The 24,922-nt window shown below is 39.8% G+C and overlaps 2 protein-coding genes and 1 long non-coding RNA gene across 6 annotated transcripts in view; 2 read left to right on the plus strand and 1 right to left on the minus strand.

The window, feature by feature from the left end:
* Positions 1-1,350: 1,350 nt before the first annotated feature.
* On the plus strand, positions 1,351-7,482 carry LOC137236750 (uncharacterized). Of its 3 annotated transcripts, none has more exons than XR_010948615.1 (10): positions 1,351-1,666; positions 1,728-2,196; positions 2,261-2,487; positions 2,548-2,777; positions 2,835-3,173; positions 3,227-3,514; positions 3,584-3,752; positions 3,808-3,941; positions 4,778-5,456; positions 5,516-7,482. It is a non-coding gene; the product is annotated as an uncharacterized lncRNA (long non-coding RNA). The 3 variants fall into 3 exon arrangements; XR_010948616.1 differs by having other exon boundaries at positions 2,548-2,759; XR_010948614.1 differs by having other exon boundaries at positions 2,548-3,173.
* Positions 7,483-9,219: 1,737 nt separating this feature from the next.
* PolZ2 (DNA polymerase zeta subunit 2) lies at positions 9,220-12,187 on the plus strand. 2 transcript variants are annotated; one of them, XM_067759719.1, is made up of 4 exons: positions 9,220-9,670; positions 10,951-11,444; positions 11,500-11,629; positions 11,701-12,187. In XM_067759719.1, exons 1-3 carry the CDS (start codon positions 9,661-9,663, stop codon positions 11,614-11,616), a joined length of 621 nt encoding a protein of 206 aa, XP_067615820.1. In that variant the 5' UTR covers positions 9,220-9,660; the 3' UTR covers positions 11,617-11,629; positions 11,701-12,187. The 2 variants fall into 2 exon arrangements, with proteins under 2 accessions (XP_067615820.1, XP_067615819.1); XM_067759718.1 differs by lacking the exon at positions 11,701-12,187 and having other exon boundaries at positions 11,500-11,676.
* noi (splicing factor 3a subunit 3 noi) overlaps positions 11,608-24,922 on the minus strand; it is a 48,370-nt gene continuing 35,055 nt past the window's right edge. Inside the window, exon 2 of the mRNA XM_067759717.1 lies at positions 11,608-12,527. Coding sequence (XP_067615818.1) covers positions 11,695-12,527 — 833 coding nt within the window. The 3' untranslated portion in view covers positions 11,608-11,694. The remainder of the gene's footprint in view (positions 12,528-24,922) is intronic.

The following is a 24,922-nucleotide window of genomic DNA, read 5'->3' on the forward strand; positions in this document are numbered from 1 at the left end:
TCAAAGGAATGCAACCTTGCAAACATAATTGCCGTCCTATACATCAGAAATCTCCGACATCAGCAAGTCATTTACAAGAATTTCTTAGTAAAGTTGTTTTAGTTTTCATTTTTCACTTAATCTTGGCATTTTTTAATTTGTATAACAATTAAACATTTTTTTGGCAATAATACAGCTGATCGACAATTAAGTTTATCAAGAATATTACTAGGTGCGTTCATATAACAGCGTGTGTAAATGGATATAACTATACACTTTATAAATTTATATGCTTTAATGAGTCCCCCTAATGTCCTCAAGCGTCCGTAAACTAGATAGTGATGAAAACTTCGATGCCTCAAGAATCGAACGAATTAAAAAAATCGATTATACATTCCTAAAATAAAGATCGATTAAGACCTGAAATCCAGTTCCAATTTGTTTTGTGTACCATACCCTGCAAAAATCGTGTGAGCAAAAACGCACACAGCCACACGAATTTTTGACAGGGGTGACGATTTGGAATGAAAAATTCTCTAAATGAAATAGCATGTTGACAAATTTAGCTTTCCCACAATGTATCGTGCTCTCTCGCACCTATTATTTTTATAGGGATAGCAAAATACGTCATTTTTGCATGCAAAAAAATCCGCCATTTCTAATTCAGCAGAAACAGCAAAACATTTGGTGGTGGAAAATTTTTTCAATTTTGAGAGTTTTAAGCGGAATATCTCCGGAAAGATTTAAAATTAAGAGGGAGTTCTCCAGATCACAAATATATATATTTTAAAGTGCGCAAACTTATAATTTAAAAGTTATTTGGTGTTAAAGTTTGCAAATTTCTATACAAATTTTATATGTGTATACGTATACATATGTGGCAGCCATGGTTCAACTATATACAGGTTGGCTCATCTGTAAAGCAACAAAATATGTCTGTTCAAATTGTCAAAATCTGTGTATTGCTGTTGGTGCGAATGGTATGGAATGGAAACATAAAACTTAGCAGTTTTTGTATGTGTAAGTAAAATGTTGCCAATGTGTTGGTTTCATTTTGAGTTTGCCATCTCCTTTTGACAATCCCTTCGACCATGCAATGACATAAAAGAAATCAGCTGATGAGATGAGCCAACCTGTACATAATTGAACCATGGTGGCAGCACAGCTTTGTAATGTCATCAATAAAATATATATATATATATGTGCATGTTGCTACAAAAGCGCGATTGATTTAAAAAAAAATGTTTATAATAAGTAAAAACAATGCAAAAATGAAATGTAAAATATACAAAAATGCAATTTAAGTTTATCGTATATAGCCAATTTATATAGATATGTATGTGGATTAAGGTTTTGAAAGATGTGTAAATTGTAATTTAAAGTGCTATAGAAATTTGCTAAATTTGCAAACTTTAACAACAAATAACTTTTAAATTATAAGTTTGCGCACTTTAAAAAATATATATTTGTGATCGGGAGAACTCCCTCTTTCATTTGATACCAAGTTTTACACCGAACTCGGGGGGTGCTATTCTAAAATTTTCCCAGTCTTTAATATACAATGATTTTTGCTGTTTATTTCGACAAAAATTTTTGATTTGATTTTTGTGCTCATCGAAAGAATTCGCAATTATATAGCACCATGCCGCGAATTATGATAAAAGGTGGTGTGTGGAGAAACACTGAGGTAAGCATTTGACGCGACTGGTTACTCTTGGCCGTTTATTAACTAAATTGATAACTTTCAGGATGAAATCCTCAAAGCAGCTGTAATGAAATATGGCAAAAACCAGTGGTCACGTATTGCATCACTGCTGCACCGCAAATCTGCCAAGCAATGTAAGGTACGAATGGCTTGATCCTAGCTTAAAGAAGACAGAAGGTCACGCGAGGAGGATGAAAAGTTTTTGCATTTTGCCTAATTAATGCCAACACAATGGCGTACAATTGCGCCGATTATTTCAGAGGGTTAACTGGCACCAATTGTTCACACCAAATTGTTAGGTACAGGATTCGCCACGGGTAGGTGAGGTTGGCAATCACAACCCCTTGAATCATTTTGGTTGGCAGGTATGCCGCGGATATATTCTTGGCACTTGTTATTGATGGCTTTTATGATGCCACCAACACAACCTGGACAGACGCCAATGCTCAGTCAACCACCCGAGCCGGGTCAACCCCCAATACCCGGACACGTCCGGACGTCCTGGTTATAATGTATGCTAATACAACTAATAATTTACAAATTTGCTGATGATTATTTTTGTGTTATTTTCTTTAGCAACCACCTGCACCTGTTACTGGTAAATATCAACAGCCGCAACAGTATGATCAAGCCCAACGCCGTTTAGATCCCGATCAGATGCCAAATCCGATAAGCGTTATCATTGAAAATCAAAATAGCGCTGGTGGTGCTTTTATTACTAATGAACAGGGTTTATTTCCACCATTGGGGACCACAAAATATGTGGTAGAAGATCAGGGTAACTCCTCGCCACGTTACTTTAGGTATCGATAATCGAAACTAATGTTTTGTTCGGCAATTACATTGATCTTTCTTCTTTGCAGGTCGTCTTTGTATTGCATACCTGCAACAGCTGATTTATTAAAAACAACAGCTTTGTCCATTACACTTACCGTCTCACCGATAGCACGAACGGTTGAGGGTGAATATGAGCAACCCATTGTAAATTTTGGTGAATTGGGTGCAATTAGATCTAATCGTTGCAAGGCTCAATAGCAACTTGTAGATGCTGGTCGTCGTTTCCAATGTCTAATGTGTAAAGTAACAAGAGATAGTAAAAAAAATCTTTCACTTTTACTTGTGTTCATTGATCCATATTTTTTCTCAACAGTGCCAACTGCATATTTCCAACATTTGGGCCATACCGGACAGCGTGTCGATAAATATGAACGTCCTGAACTTGTATTGGGTACATGAGTATTTGTGTAAAAAATGCTTGGGTACCAATAGCTCTCATGGTAAACCTCAACTCATATCCACATCAATGCCTCGCATTCAATTGTGGCACTGTATGCACTACATTGGGTTCACGTAGTATGGACAAGCATATTGTTGATTCCAGTGGTAAGGCCACAATTTCAAATGATGGGGCAACCATTATGAAACTATTGGATATTGTGAATACAGCCGTAAAACTCTAGTAGACATCGCCAAATTTCAAAATGCTGAGGTAAGTTTTTTGTTATATTAGAATGTGTAGAATAAAAATGTTTCTCTTATCAGGTCGGCGATGGCACCACTTCAGTAGTACTTTAAGCAGGTGAAATCTTAAAACAAGTTAAACCATATGTTGAGGAAGGCGTGCATGCACGTATCATCATTAAAGCTATACGTAAAGCATTATAATTATGCATGACCAAAATATGACATGGCTGTACATGTGGAAGCGCCAATCAAAGGAACAACAAAGTGCTTTATTGGAAAAATGCTCTGCCACAGCAATGTCCTCCAATGTCCAAGAGTATCAGAAAATTGTTAATGCTGAATGGCGTCTCCTGTACAATAAAATAGGTAAGTAAGGCGCCAATGTTGTGTTTTCTAAACTACCAATTGGTGATGTTGGTACACATTATTTTGCAGATCGTGAAATGTTCTGTTAGTGTACCAGAAGAAGATTTGAAACGTACAATGAAAGCTTGTGGTGGAGCTGTTATGACTACAGCTAATGATATTAATTCAAGTGTTTTGGGTCAACGCGATTACTTTGAAAAACGTCAAGTTGGTGGTGAACATTTCAACATTTTCCAAGGTTTGATAGTGGGTTTGACATTAACTTCATTTTTATAGTTTATAATTATTTAAAGGTTGCGTTAATGCTAGAACATATACATTGATTTTACGTGGCGGTGCCGAACAATTTTTGAAAGAAACTGAGCTTCGTTACATGATGCTATAATGATTGTGCGGCGTACAATTAAACATGATTCTGTTGTTGCTGGTAAGTCAAAATACAAATTGAAAAAAATTTCTAATCTTAAATTGTTAAGTAAAATTATGAAAAGAATGTGTCCAACTCCGGAAGAAAAAACTATAAAATTTGTGTCAGTGCTTCGCCCCACCTAATAAGTGCGACCGATCACAAATTGTCATCGATATCCTCTAACGGGAGTCCAAGGAAACTTGCTGTTTCAACAGGGGTGGAGCATAATGAAAGGGGTGTTAGAGGCGTTGGTTCCACATTACAATTAAAGAGATGGTTGGTGTCATGTGGGGACACATTGCAAGCGGGGCATACATTTTGTATGTCGGGGTTGATTCTGGATAGGTAAGAGTTTAACCTGTGACAGTATCCAGAACTATCACAAGTTTTCGGTACTGTTCTTTGAGTACTGAATTCACCGGGCAATTCCTAGCATAAAGGTACGACGCCTGCTTGTGTTTTTTTGCTTCATACGGCTGAGTTATCAGGTGTCGTATTTCCTCATAATGCATACGGAGATGACTCCTTAAGCCCCTAAGCGGTGTTGGATCAACAATCAGATGTCTGTTGGGATGCCCAGGTTTCTGAGTATTCTACAAAAACGGTTTGGTTAGCATTTCATTTCTTTCCCTTATTGGGAGTTTTCTCGCTTCATTGAGCAGGTGGTGTTCCGAGGACATAAGAAAGCAGCCCGTAGCGGTTTTGGGGGCAGTATTTTGGCAGGCCTGTATTTTCTTCCAGTGAGTAACCTTCAGGCTTGGCGACCATATCGGAGACGCGTACAATGCAAACGTCTATTTATATTTACCCCAAGTACAGCCGATTTATCGAATTATATTAAATATTTGTTACAGCTCTGGATTTTCGTTACAATTACTAGTGCATGCCCTCCAAGCTGTAGATCCTGATCGAAATTCACACCCAAAATTTTAAGGTGTAAGACAGTCGGTAGGGTAATGTCATATGGTCGACATTTGGCGCGGCCATGCTTTAAATAAGGTCACCGATGATTTGGTTGGTGACAATATCAAGTTTCGCGAGGCGACAAAACTGGAGAGATTGGGGAGATAGTGGTTTTTTTTTTATTACAAAGCTCATCGGTGTAGGAAACAATAGCATAGGCGTAGAAGCAATAGTGACTCCTGGTGGTCATTTCGGTATTGGATGGTAAATATGGCTTTCGCATTTTCTCCATCAATAACTGTGACAAGGTGGAAGAAATCTATGTGCGTAAATTGCAACATATTATCTTGGTCGAGCGTTTCTCCAATAGCTCTCTAGTGGTGATGGTGACAGCAGAGAAACCCAACTGTTTACAAATGTTACACTTCAAAAAGAATCAAAATATCTGCCATTGCGTCTACGGCTCAAATACCCACAGTATATGAATGAATCGATTGCACCTAATTGTCTGCCTAACGGATAGTATACATATTCATAAAATCGAAAATATTGCACCAAACGAACTGGGTCTGAATACTGAAACAGTACACATATTCAAAATCGATGAGGAGGCTGTGATGATGGTATAGGGTGAGTTGTTGAATAACATACGAAAACCACTTTAACCCATCTATATATTTGCATTACAGCTAAAGCTTTACAAACAGCAAAAATTGATGGCGCCAAGCAATTGGAAAAGGCAGTGAAGCATTCATCACACTGTACGGATGGTGTAAAGTTAGAAACTGCTGTTGTAACAGCTGCCACCGACACAACGGTCATCTCTACTTCGCCGAGTAGCGGCTCGTCCGACTATCTATCGAAGACAGTATAATCATATCTTTTGCTAACACAGGTTAGTGATGTGCTTGCACAGGAAAAGATTTCAATTGGAAAACAAAAACCAATTAAGAGAGTTTATTTATTATTAAAGTATTTACTTTTCTTTATATCAACAGTATTAATTTAAGTTGCAATATCACGTACATATATAATAAGGGATGTGATACGATTGCTGTCGGAATTAGATTTGAAACCAATCAATACTCCTGCTAAGGGTTGCAGAATTATTGCTTGAATAATTAGATTTAGAACAATAATAAGTCTGACTTAATTACAAGTCGTACATTTTTAAGTTCATCAATTACCACAGAAATCGGATTCCACGACACCTTTGAATATTCTTGATCTGAAAAAAGAGTAAACCTAATCTGAATTTTTACTAAGCTTTAAGTTATAGATTATTCAAATAATTGGAGTTTTTTCTAAAGCTTAAAATTATTTTCTGCTCGCTTAGAAAAGATTTCAATTGGAAAACAAAAACCAATTAAGAGAGTTGATGTTATTATGAAAGTACTTACTTTTCTTTATATCAATTGTATTAATTTAAGTTGCAATATCACGTACATATATAATAAGGGATGTGATACGATTGCTATCGGAATTAGATTTGAAACCAATCAATACTCCTGCTAAGGGTTGCAGAATTATTGCTTGAATGATTAGATTTAGAACAATAATAAGTCTGACTCAATTACAATTCGTACATTTTTAAGTTCATCAATTACGACAGCAATCGGATTCCACGACACCTTTGAATATTCTTGATCTGAAAAAAGAGTAAACCTAATCTGAATTTCTACTAAGCTTTAAGTTGTAGATTATTTAAATAATTGGAGTTTTTTCTGAAGCTTAAAATTATTTTCTGTTCGCTTGGAAAAGATTTCAATTGGAAAATAAAAACCAATAAGGCGAGTTTATTTATTATTAAAATTCTTACTTTTCTTTTTTATCAACTGTATTAATTTAAGTTACAATTTCATGTACATGTATAATAAGGTATGTCGTGATACGATTGCTGTTGGAATTAGATTTGAAACCAATCAATACTCCTGCTAGGGTTTCAGAATTATTGCTTGAATGATTAGATTTAGAACAATAATAAGTCTGACTCAATTACTAGTCCTACATTTTTTAATTCATATTTTACTTTATTACTTTCAAATTCAGTTACGACAGCAATCCGATTCCACGACACCTTTGAATAATATTCTTGATTTGAAAACAAGAGTAAATCTAATCTGAATTTCTACTCAGCTTTAAGTTGTAGACTTAAATTGATTCAAATAATCAAATTTTGTGTTCGAAACCATGTAAACAACTCAAATTATACATGAATATAACACACTTCTGAATTGCCCAAATGTAAAGTTAGCTGCAGCAGCAATATAGCTCAAAGCAATTAATATATTTTTTTGTTATTAATTAAGTACTTACTTCCTTTTTATATTAAATGTATTAATTTAAGTTGCAATTTCATGAATATATGAGGCTCCAAGATGCAAAACCAGATGAATCCATGATATGTAAAACTTATAAAAGCACAAAAAAGCTGAAATTTTGTAAATTGTTATGAATTTTCAATACGGGTTTTTAGAATGTTGCTAGGCGATGCAATATTGTCGCAATTTAAATATTATTTTTAAATTTTTAAATATCTGGTTTTACATCTAGGCGCCTCATATATTCTTTATTTGGCAAAAATTTACTAAATCTAATGATATGTTTTAAATAAATGTTTGGTTATTATAATTAAAAATAAATATTGAAAATTTAATTTTTTTGGTTCATATTTTATTCTCGTGGCTGCTCCAGGTAAAGTAAATCGGCAGGTAAAATTCAAGTTATATGGCGGTTATATAAATGGTAAAACAGCAGTAAACTTTATTGTCAACAGACTCGAAAATGTAGAGTGAAATGACTGAAGAAATGACTGCCATTTGACGAGCATTGTGCCGTGTGTGAGCAGAACAGTGCTAATCTCACATCCTATAAGTGGGAGCGGAATGCACGATCACATTAATAGGAACGAAACGGAAAATTTGGTCACAAAAGTTCATCACGCCCATGCAAACGTGACTATGAATATAACCGCTGCAGAAAGTCACAATGACCGTAAAATGACTAGGCAAATGACGTGGAGCGTTTTTGCAGGTTAGTGTACAGGTATAAGCCGGTCATTGGTGCCGTATGTCGTATCGCTGTATCCGTTTCCCTAACGTAATCAGCTGTTTATCGTTACGACGGTAGACTAAAACCCAATTGGTTGGGCTGATTCGGCCAACCTTATGAGAGTCAATGCAATCGATTATTGGTGCCGCTAAGGTCGTAACCGTATCGTAGCCAACCAATTGGGTTTTGGTTTACCGTCGTAACGATAAACAGCTGATTGCGTTAGGGATACGGATACAGCGATACGACATACGGCACCAATGACTCCGACTTAATTCTGCGTAGAACACCTTTCTGCATAGGCGGCCTTCTACTGTTTTCACACAGACGGCTTATTGAATAATAAAGGCAGTTTTCTACATTAAGACGCTTATTGAGCTCAATCTTCCCTACAAAATTCGAATCTATAATTATTTCATTAGTAGCTAATCGAATGCCTAATGAAGTCAAAAGCACAATGCAACTCTGTTGGCAGCGTTCCGCTTCTTAGTTTTTTGTGTGTTCAGTGGTTAAAAAATCATTTGTCAAAGTAAATGTCATTGTCTACATGGCGGAACGATACAAGGTGACCGCATCGAACAGCTGATTATAACCTTTTTTATTTGATTTGATACATCACGTCACGGCGCAGTACGATTTTGACATTTGTCCATCGAATTTACAAGTACATGGAATTTTTTTATGTTTGTATGTATGTCATCATGCTGCCACTTTGTATCGTTCCGCCATGATTGTCTGTCATATAGCTTTGTCATTTTATTCGCCTGACATTTCATCCTTCATACTAATCGAGCAGTTACTTCTGTGTGAAAGCGAAAAATTTACGATTTCATTAGAAGGTGAAATGAGATCATTAAGTTTCTGTGTGAATACAGTATTCGGCCGCGCTTATAAAAAATAACCCTGAGCTACGCCATGCCAAGTCCGGGTGTGTGGTATAACCGTGGCGGTAGCCACGAAAGCAGAAACTATATTTTTTATCTCGTTTAAAAGTTATTCGCGGAAACCCGTCGTTTCGGAGATATTTTGATTTGAAAAATTCATAATTTCGCCTTTTGACATGGAATTACCCCAAACCTTTCATTTGCACCAAAAAAGAAATATACCGTTGGCATCAGCATAAAAATATCTACAAAGTCCGATTTTCTATTTTTATTTATTTTTTTGACAAATGTATGTATTCTGCACTTAAGCCCAAAATACATTGATAGTGTATGTTTGTTTGCATTTATGTCGACGTGTCACCACCTTATAATGTTCTACCATGATAAAGATATTGTTGCGGAGCTGGCAACACTATTCACCACCTTCATATGTTTCGTTTGTTTAATTGCACCAACGAAAAAAGCGACAATAGTACCGATGGGTTTTCCGCGAATAACTTTTAAACGAGATAAAAAAATATAGTTCCTGCTTTCTGATTCTGAATCTTAACGCAAATACGCCTCTTTTGATACCGCTATTGACATGAACGATCCGAATTTTAAGTGCAGGACTTAAGTTGAAATTTTATTAAATTTGGAAATTAAAAAGCTTATATTTCATAAACTAAGAGTTTCCTAAGGTTGCGGATGATAATTTTGCGATTTTTTTGACTCCCTACACCCCTCGAAAAAAAAGTTGGAAAATCGTGGCACCTTATTCAAAATATTACCAGATTCGATTACCAAAACTGAAAAAAAATTGGCAGTTGGCTCAACTCGCCGTTAATAGGAAAAATTTTCCATCATAACAAACAAAAATTGTATTCGGTGAAAGCGCCCAATGGAATACTGTTTTTGACATGAGTGAAGGTATTAATTTGATGTATATTTTGAAATAAAGCGTGGTATCCAAATCATAAGAAAATGCTCAATAAATTTAAAATTTCAAAGGAGATATCAAAAGACGCGTTTTGACTTCACCAACAATAATCCAAAGGCGAATCGTTTCGGGGGCTGATGTTCGGCATTGCGACCCACTGTACTATGGAAAGTGTAGTTATGATTGGGAGCGGCCGTATGAGCTAGTGGCGCCGTAGGGCGAGAGCAGCAGCAGGTACTTGGTGTGGCTTGCGAAGCAGCAGATCTGCTGGAAGGTAGTTGGGGCGTAGACCAAGGGGGCCCCCTTAGGCGTGAACAGCAAGGAGCCACAAAAGATTTATAAAAATTACGAGGACGTCTGGTTTTGGGATCTAGCCCAGAACAACATGTCCGATGCAACCATCCCTTCCACATGAAACACTGACAAGAGTATGACCGTTCCAAAAAAGATGATTTTCCGGCAAAACCGTTTCCCAAGGCAGTCGGTTCTATGTATCGGAGCTGCTCGGGATTTTTCCCGACCAAGGACTGTCATTTCAGTGTAACCCCATTTAATTTGTGTCCCTCCCACAAATTGCCATCCTCCTAGCAGCTCCTCGCAGCGGGACTGCGCCATACTCTCCTGCTCCGGGAAGGTATCGAACTCAATCCGGGTCCGTCTCCTGACCCCGGTCCTGAGGAATGCTCAGAGATGCCCTCACTACAGGCTCTGTGGAAAATCCTCTTATAAAACCCATTACACGGCACTAGACTATTGTCACCAGTTCTGGAAAATTGTTTGTTAGCTTTCCGCAAAATTTATCCATTTTGGAAATTTAAAACGAATAAAAAAATAGAATTTGAGAAAATAAGAGAGCGCTTAAAAACACGTCGTACCCGGCGAGAGAACGATTTCTACAATGCCATACGGAGTCTGCATAAAACATGTAGGGCCCGTCCCGCCAATTTGTTGGAAAAATGAAAAAAAAGGGGCACAAAGCAAATTGCAATAGAAGCATGGATACCATCCCAGCTTTGGAGAGGTTCGGCGACATGTATCGGAATTTTTTTTTATAAACAAATAATGTTTTATACCGCCTTCGTATTATAAAAATGCTAAGGTGAAAACACCTCTGCTGACACCTCCCCCGATATTTGTACTATTGGCAATCGACCGCTGTTGTAGGCTTTTACCACGCGTTTAATAACTGATTTAGAGAATAACAATATATAAGAAAAATTAGTACATACCTGGGTCCATTTAATCCAGTTGATTGTCTTTTCTTCTGCAGAACTTACCGACTTAATAGTGGAGGCAATTGAAGTCTTCCTAAATCACATCCTTTACTTACGTGATTTATATCCCCAGCGAATATTCATAAAACGACGCTTTTACAATGCTCCGGTGTACGTCAGTAAATTTCCAGCCCTTAATTCGTATATTAAATGTGCACTCAGCGCAGCCCGAGAGCTACAACAGCGTAATAATTTACAAGCAGTGTTCTTGCATTTTTACCAAGATGAATTAGGGATTAGCGAGTATTATACATTCGAAATCAAACGACTTCAGCCTGCTATTGAAGTTAAAGACCAATTGGATATGGAGCCCGCACTTTTATATGACAAGTTCTTCATTGATTTTGAAGAGGAACTACGGGCCTCTCTGTATAAATTGGCTGAACGTTTAAAAATGTTAAATAAATTACCAAAAGGGGCTCAGTTTAGAATTATTCTAAATACAACACAAGAGGCGTTTGTACGCTTTAGCCACATTTCACATTATCAGGTATGAAATAGTGAATATTAGCATTTATGGCAAAGTCTAATGCGCTTCATTCTAGGATTTCCCGTGGCTATGCAATGTGTTCAAAGAGAAAGCAGAAAGGAACGTAACACTTCTACCACTTACCTGTTTGGATACCTTAGGATTGAAACTAAATTTAGAGCAATTTAACTAAAAACCTTAGAACGGTGAATTAAATAGTCGTATTATAGGTTACACAAAAGCAAAATTATTAAAGTTAAATCTTCAATGTTTACAGCAATCCTTGACGTTTTAAATCTTCATATGTTTTACGATTTACTACATTCCCTAGCGAATCTTCAAACTCTTCTTCCTGATCAGCTATCCAGCGTTCACTTTGCTTTTGTGACTTAAGTTTCTCCCACAACGTAATAGCATCTTCAATCTGCGTCACATTGGCGAAATGTGCGGTATTAGGAATTCCAAGGCAGCGCATTCCATGAGCATGGCGCCACTCAGCGAAATGGCGTTGAAATGCTTTCGGGCCTTTATATGTAAAATTACCACAAATTTCACAATTATAACTAATATTCAGTCCGTGCAGCTTATACAACCAATATGGTATCGGCTTACCATCCCAACCAAGTGGTAAATTTTTTGGATTATATGGTACATCATCTGCGTCATCTAAATCATCATTGTCACTTTCGCTATCTTCAGCATCACTGTCGTCTCGCTCTCCTCCTGTTCGAGCCTGTTTTCTTTGCACATTCTCCTTTGTAGCCGCCCTTTGCTCCGATAACAATTCGGCATATTTGTATAGCAAAGCTTCGAGTTGGGCGATTTCTTTGTTGCGCTCGTTATCTCTTAAGTTTACATTGGAATTTTTATTAGTAGGTTTTTTTGCTAATAAAGTGGGATCCAATATCTTTTTTCCCTTTGTAGAAAAAAGCCTTTGTGCACGTTCTTCTAAAGTGCCACCACATTTTAAACCTAGTGCCATCAGAGCAGATTTAAGACGATCCAAGCCAAGTGAAGCTAGCTCTTCCCAACTGGAAAATGCAGACAAATCTAAATGAGCTCCAGTATTAGCTAAAGCGGATTCAGTCTCCTTAGATGTCCAACCTAAAAAATAAACACAAGTAGAATGTAAGTATAAAACCAGGCTGTATTACGTCGTCAATCAGCGAAAAAAGAAGCGTGCAAGATGATAAGGACACTCCCCGAAGGCTTTGGAGGCGACTAAAATACAATATTCAAGGGGTTGTGTAGCGCAACCCTTTCAGGTTGCCAGCGCAATATATAGCTTCTCCAAACCCAATTGTCAACCTCACCTATCCGTGGCGCTTCCCAAGGCAGTCGGTTCTATGTACCGGAGCGCCTTGGGATTTTTCCCGACCAAGGACTGTCATTTCAGTGTGACCCCATATAATTTGTTTCGTCCGTCCCACAAATTGTCATCCTCCCAGCAGCTCCTTGCAGCAGGACTGCTACATATTCTCTTACTCCGAGAAGGTATCGAACCCAATCCGGGTCCGTCTCCTGACCCCGGTCATGAGAAATGGTTTTGCTGCATTTGCCAGAAAAGAATCTTTTTAGGACGGTCATACTCTGTTCAGTGTGTCTCGTGCAAGGGATGGTTGCATCGGACAGGTTGTTCTGGGCTTGATCCCAAAACCCGACGTCCACGTAACTTTTATAAATCTTTTGTGGCTCCTTGCTGCTCACGCCCAAGGGCGTCCCGTAGTCTACGCCTAAGCGTATCCCCACTACCTTCCAGCAGCTTCGCTGCTCAGCAAGCCACAACAAGTACCCGCTGCTGCTCGCGCCCCACGGCGCCAACAACTCAAACAACTGATACCACTCATGACTACTACCTTCGTAGTAGAGCTGGTAGCAATGCTGAGCATCAGCCCCTGCCCCCGTCTTCTTCTCCCCCCCTCTTTTCTGGCAGCAATCGTGCAGGTCAGGGAAACAGACTCTTAGTCCCTGCCTCCGTTTGCACCGTCTGCCAGCACAGAATATATAGGTTTGCGACATCCGCTCAATGCAGCTCCTGCCTTGGGTGGTGCCACTTTCCTAGATGTTCTGGTCTCCGCGACGGCAACCCCCCGACGGGTTTCATCGCGCCATGTTGCCAGGTCGCAAACCCAAATCATCTGGGTACCCCAATGCTTGCCCAAGGGCGCCCAGTCCCAAGGCCTTAACAGCAATTGCGTCCTGGCCTTCCACAACCTAGGCGTAGTCACCCCTCACTTACCCCTAGAGTGGCGGCGTCACCCCTCATGCACTTCAGAATTCTGCAGTTCAACTGTAATGGACTAACTGGGAAGATTACGGAGATAGTCGATTTCATGAAGCGGCACAACATCCGCATTGCTGCGCTTCAAGAGACTAAACTCACAGCAAGATCTGCATTGCAGACCTGCTCTGGTTATAATGTCCACAGGAAAGACCGCGAGAGCGGAAATGGAGGCGGCCTCGCGTTTATTATACACCACTCTGTGCAATATCATATATTTGATCCTGGCATCGACCGCAGTGACAATGTCTTAGAACGTCAAGGCCTATCTGTCCGGTCAGGCGATGCAAATCTAGAAATCATCAACATCTACATCCCTCCTGTCACCTGTTGCCCCAGTGGATACCGCCCTAATATCGAGGCCTTACTCACTGGCAACAATCGCATTATCTTAGGCGATTTCAATGCCCATCACGACCTATGGCATTCAAACTTGCGGGCGGACAGTAGGGGTGAGATGTTGGCGGATCAAATAGACGAAACGACGTTCTGCACAATAAACGGAGACGCCCCCACACGTATGGTAGGAAGCTGTCATAGCTCGCCAGATATCTCAATCGTGAGCGCAGAACTCGTAAACTGCGTCAACTGGCAGCCGATGGTAACATTGGCATCCGACCACCTGCCCATACTTATTTCGTTCGAGCGTACTGCCGACTTCATCGTCACCGAAAAACGCACTTTCATAAACTTCAAAAAAGGAAAGTGGGAAGAATATAAATCTGCAACAGACAGCAGCTTTGCTGCCCTCCCTATCCCGACTGATGCCCGCCAAGGGGAGCGTGCCTTCCGTAAGGTCATTGAATCCGCCTCGGCACATTTCATTCCCGCCGGGAGAATTCCCGAAATCCGGCCCCACTTCCCGGCGGAGGCCGCGAGCTTTGCGAGGGAACGCGACCTTATAAGACAGCTTGATCCAGGCGACCCCCAAATAAGGGATATAAACCAACGCATCAGATTGCTTGTGGACGAACACAAGCGGGCGAAATGGGAAGAGCACCTAAGAGGTTGTAACCTCTCTACCGGTGTAGGTAAACTTTGGTCCACCGTAAAGTCCCTATCGAATCCGACTAAGCACAAAGACAAAGTTTCCATCGCCTTTGGCGATAAGGTGCTGTCGGATGCGAAAAAATGCGCGAGCGCTTTCTGCCGACAATATATAATGCATCCTACGGTCGACAAAGATAGACGGAGAGCCAATAGACACGCACATAAACACAAACTCAGCGCGTCACCAATTACCATCACCGCTAGAGAGGTTGAGGACGCCATTGGTCGCGCTAAACCATCCAAAGCAGTGGGCCCAGACGGCATAGCCATGCCGATGCTTAAAAACATAGGGAAAGAGGGTTTCAAATACTTAGCGCATGTCTTCAACCTGTCTCTTTCCACCTTTGTCATACCCGAGAAATGGAAAATGGCCAAGGTGGTCCCGCTACTAAAGCCTGGGAAACCAGCTAACGTAGGTGAGTCATATCGTCCGATATCTCTCCTATCGCCAGTGGCAAAGACGCTTGAAGCCATTTTGCTCCCTTATTTCCAAGCACATTTGCAGCTAGCCCCTTATCAGCATGGCTTCAGAAAACTCCATAGCACTACCTCCGCGCTAAATGTCATTAGCACCCAGATAAATTGCGGTTTGAATCAATATCCCCACCATAGAACAGTACTCGTAGCGTTAGACCTATCAAAAGCTTTTGATACGGTCAACCATGGCTCGTTACTGCAAGACCTGGAAGGGTCCACCCTTCCCCCATGTCTTAAAAGGTGGACCGCAAATTATCTGGGTGGTCGGCAGGCATCGGTGCAATTCAGAAACGAAACATCAAAACAAAGGAGAATTAAACAAGGGGTGCCACAGGGTGGTGTCCTATCCCCGCTTTTGTTTAATTTCTACATATCTAAGCTACCTTCACCACCGGAAGGAGTCACAATCGTTTCCTACGCCGATGACTGCACAACAATGGCCACAGGCCCAGGCCCAAAGATCGATGAGCTATGCAATAAAATAAACGGCTATCTCCCTGATCTCTCCAGTTTTTTCGCCTCGCGAAACCTGGCATTGTCACCGACTAAATCTTCCGCGACCTTATTTACAACATGGACGCCCCAAATGTCGACCATATTGAACATCCACGTCGATGGCACTACGCTACCGACTGTCCTACACCCCAAAATCTTGGGTGTGACGTTTGATCAGGATCTACATTTTGGTGCGCACGCAACCGCAATTGTTCCAAGAATTCAGAGCCGTAATAAAATCCTCAAATCCCTTGCTGGCAGTACCTGGGGAAAAGATAAAGAAACGCTCTTGACCACATACAAAGCAATTAGCCAGCCGATTACGTGCTACGCGTCACCCATATGGTCGCCAAGCCTAAAAACCACCCACTGGAAGAAACTACAGGCCTGCCAAAATACTGCTCTCAGAATCGCCACGGGCTGTCTTCTTATGTCCCCAGAACACCATCTGCATAATGAGGCGAGAATACTCCCCATCAGGGAGAGAAATGAGATGCTGACTAAACAGTTTCTGTTGAATACCCAGAAACCTGGGCATCCCAACAGACATCTGATTGACGAACCAGCACCGCCTAGGGGCCTAAGGAGTCATCTCCGTAAGCATTTTGAGGAAATACGGCACCTGAGAACCCAGCCGTATGAAGCGGAAAAACACAAGCAGGTCCTTGGTGAACTCCATAGACAGGCGTCGGACCTTTATGTCGGGAATTGCCCGGCGGATCCAGTACTTGAAGAAAAATATCCAGAACTCGCAGAAGAGGAACGCATACTCCCCAGGGAAACGCGTGTCACTCTTGCTCAACTTCGTTCTGGATACTGTAACAGGTTAAACTCTTACCTATCCAGAATCAACCCCGACATACAAAATGTATGCCCTGCTTGCAATGTGTCCCCACATGACACCAACCATCTCTTTAATTGTAATGTGGAACCAACGCCTCTAACACCCCTTTCCTTATGGTCCACCCCTGTTGAAACGGCAAGTTTCCTTGGACTCCCGTTAGAGGATATTGATGACAATTTGTGATCGGTCGCGCCTATTGGGTGGGGCGAGCATTGCTACAACAACAACAACAACAACAACCTATTCGTGGCGAATCCTGTTTCATTAACAGCCGAGGCTCTGGCGACTCCGAACTCCTCATGGATCTATAGGGTGGGAGGGCGGTATGGTCAAGAAGGTCGCATGTAGTCATAACAAATCGTTCCCGAGATGGTCGGGCTTGGTACCGGACGTACCGGATCTGCATCCGGCAAACGACCGTGAACATCGATAACACTCCCCAAGTCCTTCGGGAGTGTCCTTATCGCTACAACAACAACAACATGGTCCTTTGCCGAATACAAATCCGGTACGTTCCAGTAATAAAACAACATTAAGGTACTACTAACCCGCCAAGAAAACTTTTTGGTAGTAGTGCAGTTTAGGGGCCCCACCCTAAAGTTGGGCCAATATTTTCGAGTGAGGTATCAAAAGACGGGTATTTGCGTCTAGATGAAGAATTCAAAAGCGGAAGTTACGATTTTTCACCCGTTGAAAAGTTCTTGTACATATTGTTCCCGCACATTTACAATTTTTTAAGCGCACAAATCACATCCTCTTTTGTTTTTCGATAGATTGATACAATCTGATATTCACGAATTAATGAAAAAAATTTTTCTAATTTTCCTAATTAATATGCAATATGGTAAAAAAGAATACAGAAAATACATTAATCACTTGATTCGTTGTTGAAGAAAAACACCTGATGGTGAACAGTGCTGCCAGATGAGCAATAATAGAAATTAACTGAACAAGAAATTACTGTTGTTTTTCTCAAGTCAGAATAATGGAAGGTGATAAATAGAGATAAACAATCACGCTCTATGTATTTTGTTTTAGTAATTGTCTGAACTGTTAGTAGTTCAATATTTTTCCGGAGAAGAGAAGATACGTTATTTTATCGAACCAAAGCGTCGAAGGCGCAAATTTGGAATAAATAATTGGGCAAAATTAAAACCACACAAAATCGCTCAATTTTTGATTTCAAATTTTCATATTTTATGATACGTATTGCATGCATATTGTATAGCTCTTACGACTGCAAAAAGTAAAATAAATAAAACTATAGGTGTTTTATTTATCGAAAAAAGGCGATATTTGTTATTCGCAATTTTCCCTTAGCGCGATTTTTTATTACATATTTTCATTTTCTTGGCTCTGGTATACCTTTTGAAAAAAAAAATTCCTTTTTTTAAAGCTCTGGTATAAATTTTGGCCCAAATTTAGGTCCTAAACTGCACAATTACCAACTTTTTATACTCAGTTGAGCAGAGCTCACAGAGTATATGAACTTTGATTGGATAACGGTTGGTTGTACAGGTATAAAGGAATTGAGATAGATATAGACTTCCATATATCAAAATCATCAGTATCGAAAAAAAATTCGATTGAGCCATGTCCGTCCGTCCGTCCGTCTGTCCGTTAACACGATAACTTGAGTAAATTTTGAGGTATCTTGATCAAATTTGGTATGTAGGTTCCTGGGCACTCATCTCAGATCGCTATTTAAAATGAACGATATCGGACAATAACCACGCCCACTTTTTCGATATCGAAAATTTCGAAAAATCGAAAAAGTGCGATAATTCATTACCAAATACGGATTAAGCGATGAAACTTGGTAAGTTAGTTGAACTTATGACGCAGAATAGAAAAATGGTAAAATTTTGGACAATGGGCGTGGCGCCGCCCACTTTTAAAAGAAGGTAATTTAGAAGTTTTGCAAGCTGTTATTTGGCAGTCGTTGAAGATATCATGATGAAATTTGGCAGGAACGTTACTCTTATTACTATATGTCTGCTTACTAAAAATTAGCAAAATCGGAGAACGATTAAAAAATTTTTTTTTTAAATTCAAATTTTAAAAGAAAAGTTAATATCTTCACAGTATATAAGTAAATTATGCCAACATTCAACTCCAGTAATGATATGGTGCAACAAAATACAAAAATAAAAGAAAATTTCAAAATGGGCGTGGCTCCGCCCTTTTTCATTTAATTTGTCTAGGATACTTTTAATGCCATAAGTCGAACAAAAATTTACCAATCCTTGTGAAATTTGGTAGAGGCTTAGATTCTAGGACGATAACTGTTTTCTGGGAAAAAGGGCGAAATCGGCTGAAGCCGAGCCCAGTTTTTATACACAGTTTACCGTCTGTCCTTCCGCTCGGCTTTTAACACGATAACTTGAGCAAAAATCGATATATCTTTTCTAAACTCAGTTCACGTACTTATCTGAACTCACTTTGTATTGGTGTAAAAAATGGCCGAAATCCGACTATGACCACGCCCACTTTTTCGATATCGAAAATTACGAAAAATGAAAAAATGCCATAATTATATACCAAATACGAAAAAAGGGATGAAACATGGTAATTGTATTGGTCTATTTACGCAAAATATAACTTTAGAAAAAAACTTGGTAAAATGGGTGTGACACCTACCATATTAAGTAGAAGAAAATGAAAAATGTTTGCAGGGCGAAATCAAAAGCCTTGTGATCTTGGAAGGAATACTGTTCGTGGTATTACATATATAAATAAATTAGCGGTACCCTACAGATGAAGTTCTGGATCACCCTGGTCCACATTTTGGTCGATATCTCGAAAACGCCTTCACATATAAAACTAAGGGCACTTCCCCTTTTAAAACCCTCATTAATACCTTTAATTTGATACCCATATCGTACAAACACATTCTAGAGTCACCCCTGGTCCACGTTTATGGCGATATCTCGAAAAGGCGTCCACATATAGAACTAAGGCCCACTCCTTTTTAAAATACTCATTAACACCTTTCATTTGATACCCATATCGTACAAACAAATTCTAGCGTCAACCCTGATCCACCTTTATGGCGATATCCCTAAATGGCGTCCACCTACAGAACTATGGCCCACTCCCTCTTAAAATAATCTTTAATACCTTTCATTTGATACACATGTCATACAAACACATTCCAGGGTTACCCTCGGTTCATTTTCCTACATGGTTATTTTCCCTTATGTTGCCACCATAGCTCTCAACTGAGTATGTAATGTTCGGTTACACCCGAACTTAATCTTCCTTACTTGTTTCTAATTAAAAAACCTTGTTTCTAAATTTAGTTGTAGCTTTGCGCGGAACTTGAACCCAGAATCTGCGACGTAATAGGCCGAGCACGCCACTACACCACGGCTGCCTTTGCTTTGTTAGGCTGGATGCAGATGAGGCGTGTTGTTGTTGTAGCGATAAGGTTGCTCCAAGAAGGATTTGGGGAGTGTTATCGATGTGATGGTCCTTTGCCGGATACAGATCCGGTACGCTCCGGTACCACAGCACCATTGAGGTGCTAGCCCGACCATCTCGGGAACGATTTATATGGCCACATTAAACCTTCAGGCCATCCCCTCCCTCCCCACCCTCAAGTTCCATGAGGAGCTTGGGGTCGCCAGAGCCTCGTCTGTTAGTGAAACGGGATTCGCCGCGCGCGGATAGGTGAGGTTGACAATTTAGTTTGGAGAAGCTGTATATTGCGCTGGCAAACTGAAGGGTTGCGCTACACAGCCCCTTGAATCTGGTATTTTAGTCGCCTCTTACGACAGGCATGCCTACCGCGGGTATATTCTGACCCCCTAACCCGCTGGGTTGAAGGCTGGGATGAGGCGTCATAGACGCGTATAAGACATGTAGTTCCGATCTCTGAAGTTAATAAGGTAAATTTAATAGAGCAGAAGGGTGAACTAGAAAAAATGTTGAGTGATCACAAGGAGGAAATAGGCGCCTCGATAACGCATAGTGAAAGATAAATGAAAAGAGTTATAGATAATATAAACAGGGTGAATAAGGAAAAACTAGAGTTGATAAAAAATGTAGAGTGCCTGTGCAAAGCGAATAAGGCATCCAATTTGAATAAAGGTAGGGTTAAAAATAGAAACATCGGTACAATAAATTATAGTGCGAAATCAGCTAGTGATATAGATAAAATTATAGATACTTTGACCGAAGGGTTGGATAAAAATAAATACAACATAGCCGAACCGAAAATTTATTTGCAAAAGATCATGGTGACTAACATTAGTACTGAATATGCTGAAGAGGAAATCGTTGGTAAGATCACTGCTCAAAAGATTTTACGGGATGCTAAAATAAAATGTGTTTATATGTAGTTATTAAATCCAGGAAGGAAAATAGAGCCTCTTATGTGAATGCAGTTTTGAGATAGAACACAAGTACTATGAAGACGTATTGAAAAATGTAAGAAAATTAACATTGGTTGGGACCGCCACCACACTTTAATAATGTAAGAGGTCATGTAAATTTATAAGTAGAAAATACAAGCTGAAAGTGTATAAATCCATTATAGAGCCTCATTTCATATATTGCCCCACATAACTTTTTTATTGCCAATGAAACTCAAGTAGACCAGTTACAAGTTATGCAAAATAAAGCTATAGGATTTTTACTAAACAGCTTATATTCTACCACAGCATGAAATTTATGCCATTAGCACCCAGATAAATTGCGGTTTAAATCAAAACCCCCACCATAGAACAGTACTCGTAGCGCTAGACCTATCAAAAGCTTTTGATACGGTCAACCATGGCTTGTTACTGCAAGACCTGGAAAGGTCTACCCGTTCCCCCATGTCTTAAAAGGTGGACCGCAAATTGTCTTGGTGGTCGGCAGGCATCTGTGCTATTTAGAAAAGAAACATCAAAGCCAAGGAGAATTAAACAAGGGGTGCCACAGGGTGGTGTCCTATCCCCACTTTTGTTTAATTTCTACATATCTAAGCTACCTTCACCACCGGAAGGAGTCACAATCGTTTCCTACGCCGATGACTGCACAGTAATGGCCACAGGCCCAGGCCCACAGATCGATGAGCTATGAAATAAAATAAACGGCTACCTCCCTGATCTCTCCAGTTTTTTCGCCTCGCGAAACCTGGCATTATCACCGACTACATCTTCCGCGACCTTATTTACAACATGGACGTCCCAAATGTCGACCATTTTGAACATCCACGTCGATGGCTCTACGCTACCGACTGTCCTACACCCCAAAATCTTGGGTGTAACGTTTGATCAGGATCTACATTTTGGTGAGCACGCAGCCGCAATTGTTCCGAGAATTCAGAGCCGTAACAAAATCCTCAAATCCCTTGCTGGCAGTACCTGGGGAAAAGATAAAGAAACGCTCATGACTACATACAAAGCAATTAGCCAGCCGATTACGTGCTACGCGTCACCCATATGGTCGCCAACCCTAAAAATTACCCACTGGTAGAAGCTACAGGCCTGCCAAAATACTGCTCTCAGAATTGCCACGGGCTGTCTTCTTATGTCCCCAGAACACCATCTGCATAATGAGGCGATAATACTCCCCATCAGGGAAAGAAACGAGATGCTGACCAAACACTTCCTGTTGAATACCCAGAAACCTGGGCACAGACATCTGATTGACGAGCCAGCACCGCCTAAGGGCTTAAGGAGTCATGTCCGTAAGCATTTTGAGGAAATACGGCACCTGAGAACCCAGCCGTATGAAGCGAAAAAACACAAGCAGGTCCTTGGTGAACTCCACAAACAGGCGTCGGACCTTTATGCCGGGAATTGCCCGGTGAATCCAGTACTCAAAGTAAAGTATCCAAAACTTGCGGAAGAGGAACACATACTCCCCAGGGAAACGCGTGTCACTCTGGTTCAACTTCGTTCTGGATACTGTAACAGGTTAAACTCTTACCTATCCAGAATCAACCCCGACATACAAAATGTATGCCCCGCTTGCAATGTGTCCCCACATGACACCAACCATCTCTTTAATTGTAATGTGGAACCAACGCCTCTAACACCCCTTTCCCTATGGTCCACCCCTGTTGAAGCAGCAAGTTTCCTTGGACTCGCGTTAGAGGATATTGATGACAGTTTGTGATCGGTCGCATCTGTTAGGTGGGGCGAAGCCCTGCTACAACAACAACAACAACAACAACAACATGAAATTTATATTTAATATCATGATGAAACACATTCATACGTAAGCAGGGAAAACAATAATTTTAGATTACCTCTTTTCAAAACGCAAATGGACAAGCAAAATATATTTTTACAAAGGTCTGAAAGATTTCAGTGAACTTCCTAAACACATAAAAGGTAGTAATATCTTGAACACTTAAAAAGATTAATTGGAGCACCGTAAAACCCTTACAACAAGATAAACTTTTTTCCCAAAAAAGGGAATGGTAATAGCGGAAGCAGCATAATACAATGCATCCGGCCATAAGGAAAAGAAAATCGGTAGCCACCTGTAATTCCAGAACGTTCCAACAGCTAATTTCACTGGAATTCGGTACTTTCAGCCGATATTTCTTGCATTCCGACAGTATTCAATTCATTGTCGAAATATCGACCAGGCACAGCCAAGAGTTGCTGAGGATGATCTCAGATTGAGGTCGAAATATCGATCAATCATTAAACAAATATATTTATTGAAAGATACAAAATATTTGGTTTTTTATTTATGCATGACCTTGAGCTCGAAAAATTGAATAATCTAAATATTGAAGGGCGAAAAACGACAAACGATGGGCAAACGACGGACATACGATTTAGCACAATAAAGCGAAAAAAAAATTTTAGGGTTTTCTCGAAAAAAAAATATTTTTGTTAACTAATTTGGTTAAAACATCTTTAATTTGTGAAAATGTTCAAAAACTATCTTTGGAATTAAGTGAAATTTGGAAAGAAATTAGTCAGAAATATTCAAGATCACGTTCAACAAGTAGAAATAGATTTAGAAGTCCTGCTAGATATCGTTGGAAATCTCGTGATAATCCCAACTGGTTATGTAGATAACACTACAAATTCGGAAATAAGGCTAGGAGATGTGAAGAACCGTGAGCGTTTGTGCCAGACATTTTTTATAATGCAAAACTGTACTTTTTCATAAAGCTAAATACTTTTTCATAAGCTGAAAGTTTTTTACGGCAAACAAAATTTCAAAAGTTTTTTTTAAAGATTTTGTATTCGAATTTCAGTATAAAATTGCTTCGATGTTCTTTGAAGTTTAGAAGGATTAAAAGTGTCTGGCTAATCAAAGCCACTATGGAAAGTGTCTGGCAATGAGGCTAGTGGCTTCTTATAACGTGACGAAGACCATATATGAAAATCAGTCTTTATAAAATGACGAAAGGTCTATTTTTCTGCAAAAGTTTTGCACGATATCTGTTAAAGCCACTATGACTCAAGTTTTATAATAGACCAACGATCCTGCTTCAGTTGGAAGTATGCACTGACGAAATTTCAACTTTTATAAAATGACGAAGGTCTGGCAGTCACGGGCTCTTGCTCTATAACGGCGGCTAACGGTTCAACGATTTTTACATGCGAAAAAAAACTTGTAGATGTTAATTTAGGTTTAAGGCGAGAATTTCCTTTTGTTCTTTGATCGTTGCTATAGCGAAACCGATACCTCTCTGAAGTTGGCAAGACAACTTTTACGTGGAAAAAAATTACCTATTGGGAAAATTGCCGTGAATTTGCCGTAATTTAGCCGTGAAACAAAAAAATTTGCCGTGGCCATATTTTAGAAAATACAGGGTGGCACGCTAACTTCACGTGAAGTTAGCGTGCCACCCTCAGAAAACCACCTTAGAGGCCAGCTAGGAAGATAACTCTTGCACACGAATTTGCCGTAAATTTGCCGTAGATAAGTGGCATATTATATAATTTGGGGAAAAAAAAAATTTAACTTTTTTTATGGTGCACCGCCAGCTTCACGTGAAGTTAGCGTGCCACTTTTCGAAAACCACCTTAGACACCAGTTAGGAAAATAATTCTTGCACGTGAATTTGCCGTAAATTTGCCGTGAATTATCCGTGAAACAAAAAAATTTGCCGCGGCCATGTTTTAGAAAATACAGGGTGGCACGCCAACTTCACGTGAAGTTAGCGTGCCACCCTCAGAAAACCACCTTAGTGGCCAGCTAGGAAAATAATTCTTGCACACAAATTTGCCGTAGATAAATGGCATATTTCATAAATTCGAAAAAAAAAATTTCAAATTTTTTTTATGGTGCACCGCCAACTTCACGTGAAGTTAGCGTGCCACCCTCAGAAAACCGCCTTAGAGGCCAGCTAGGAAAATAACTCTTGCACTCGAATTTGCCGTAAATTTGCCG

This window comes from Eurosta solidaginis, chromosome 1, assembly GCF_040869045.1.
Source record: "Eurosta solidaginis isolate ZX-2024a chromosome 1, ASM4086904v1, whole genome shotgun sequence".
Classification (NCBI taxonomy): domain Eukaryota; kingdom Metazoa; phylum Arthropoda; class Insecta; order Diptera; family Tephritidae; genus Eurosta; species Eurosta solidaginis.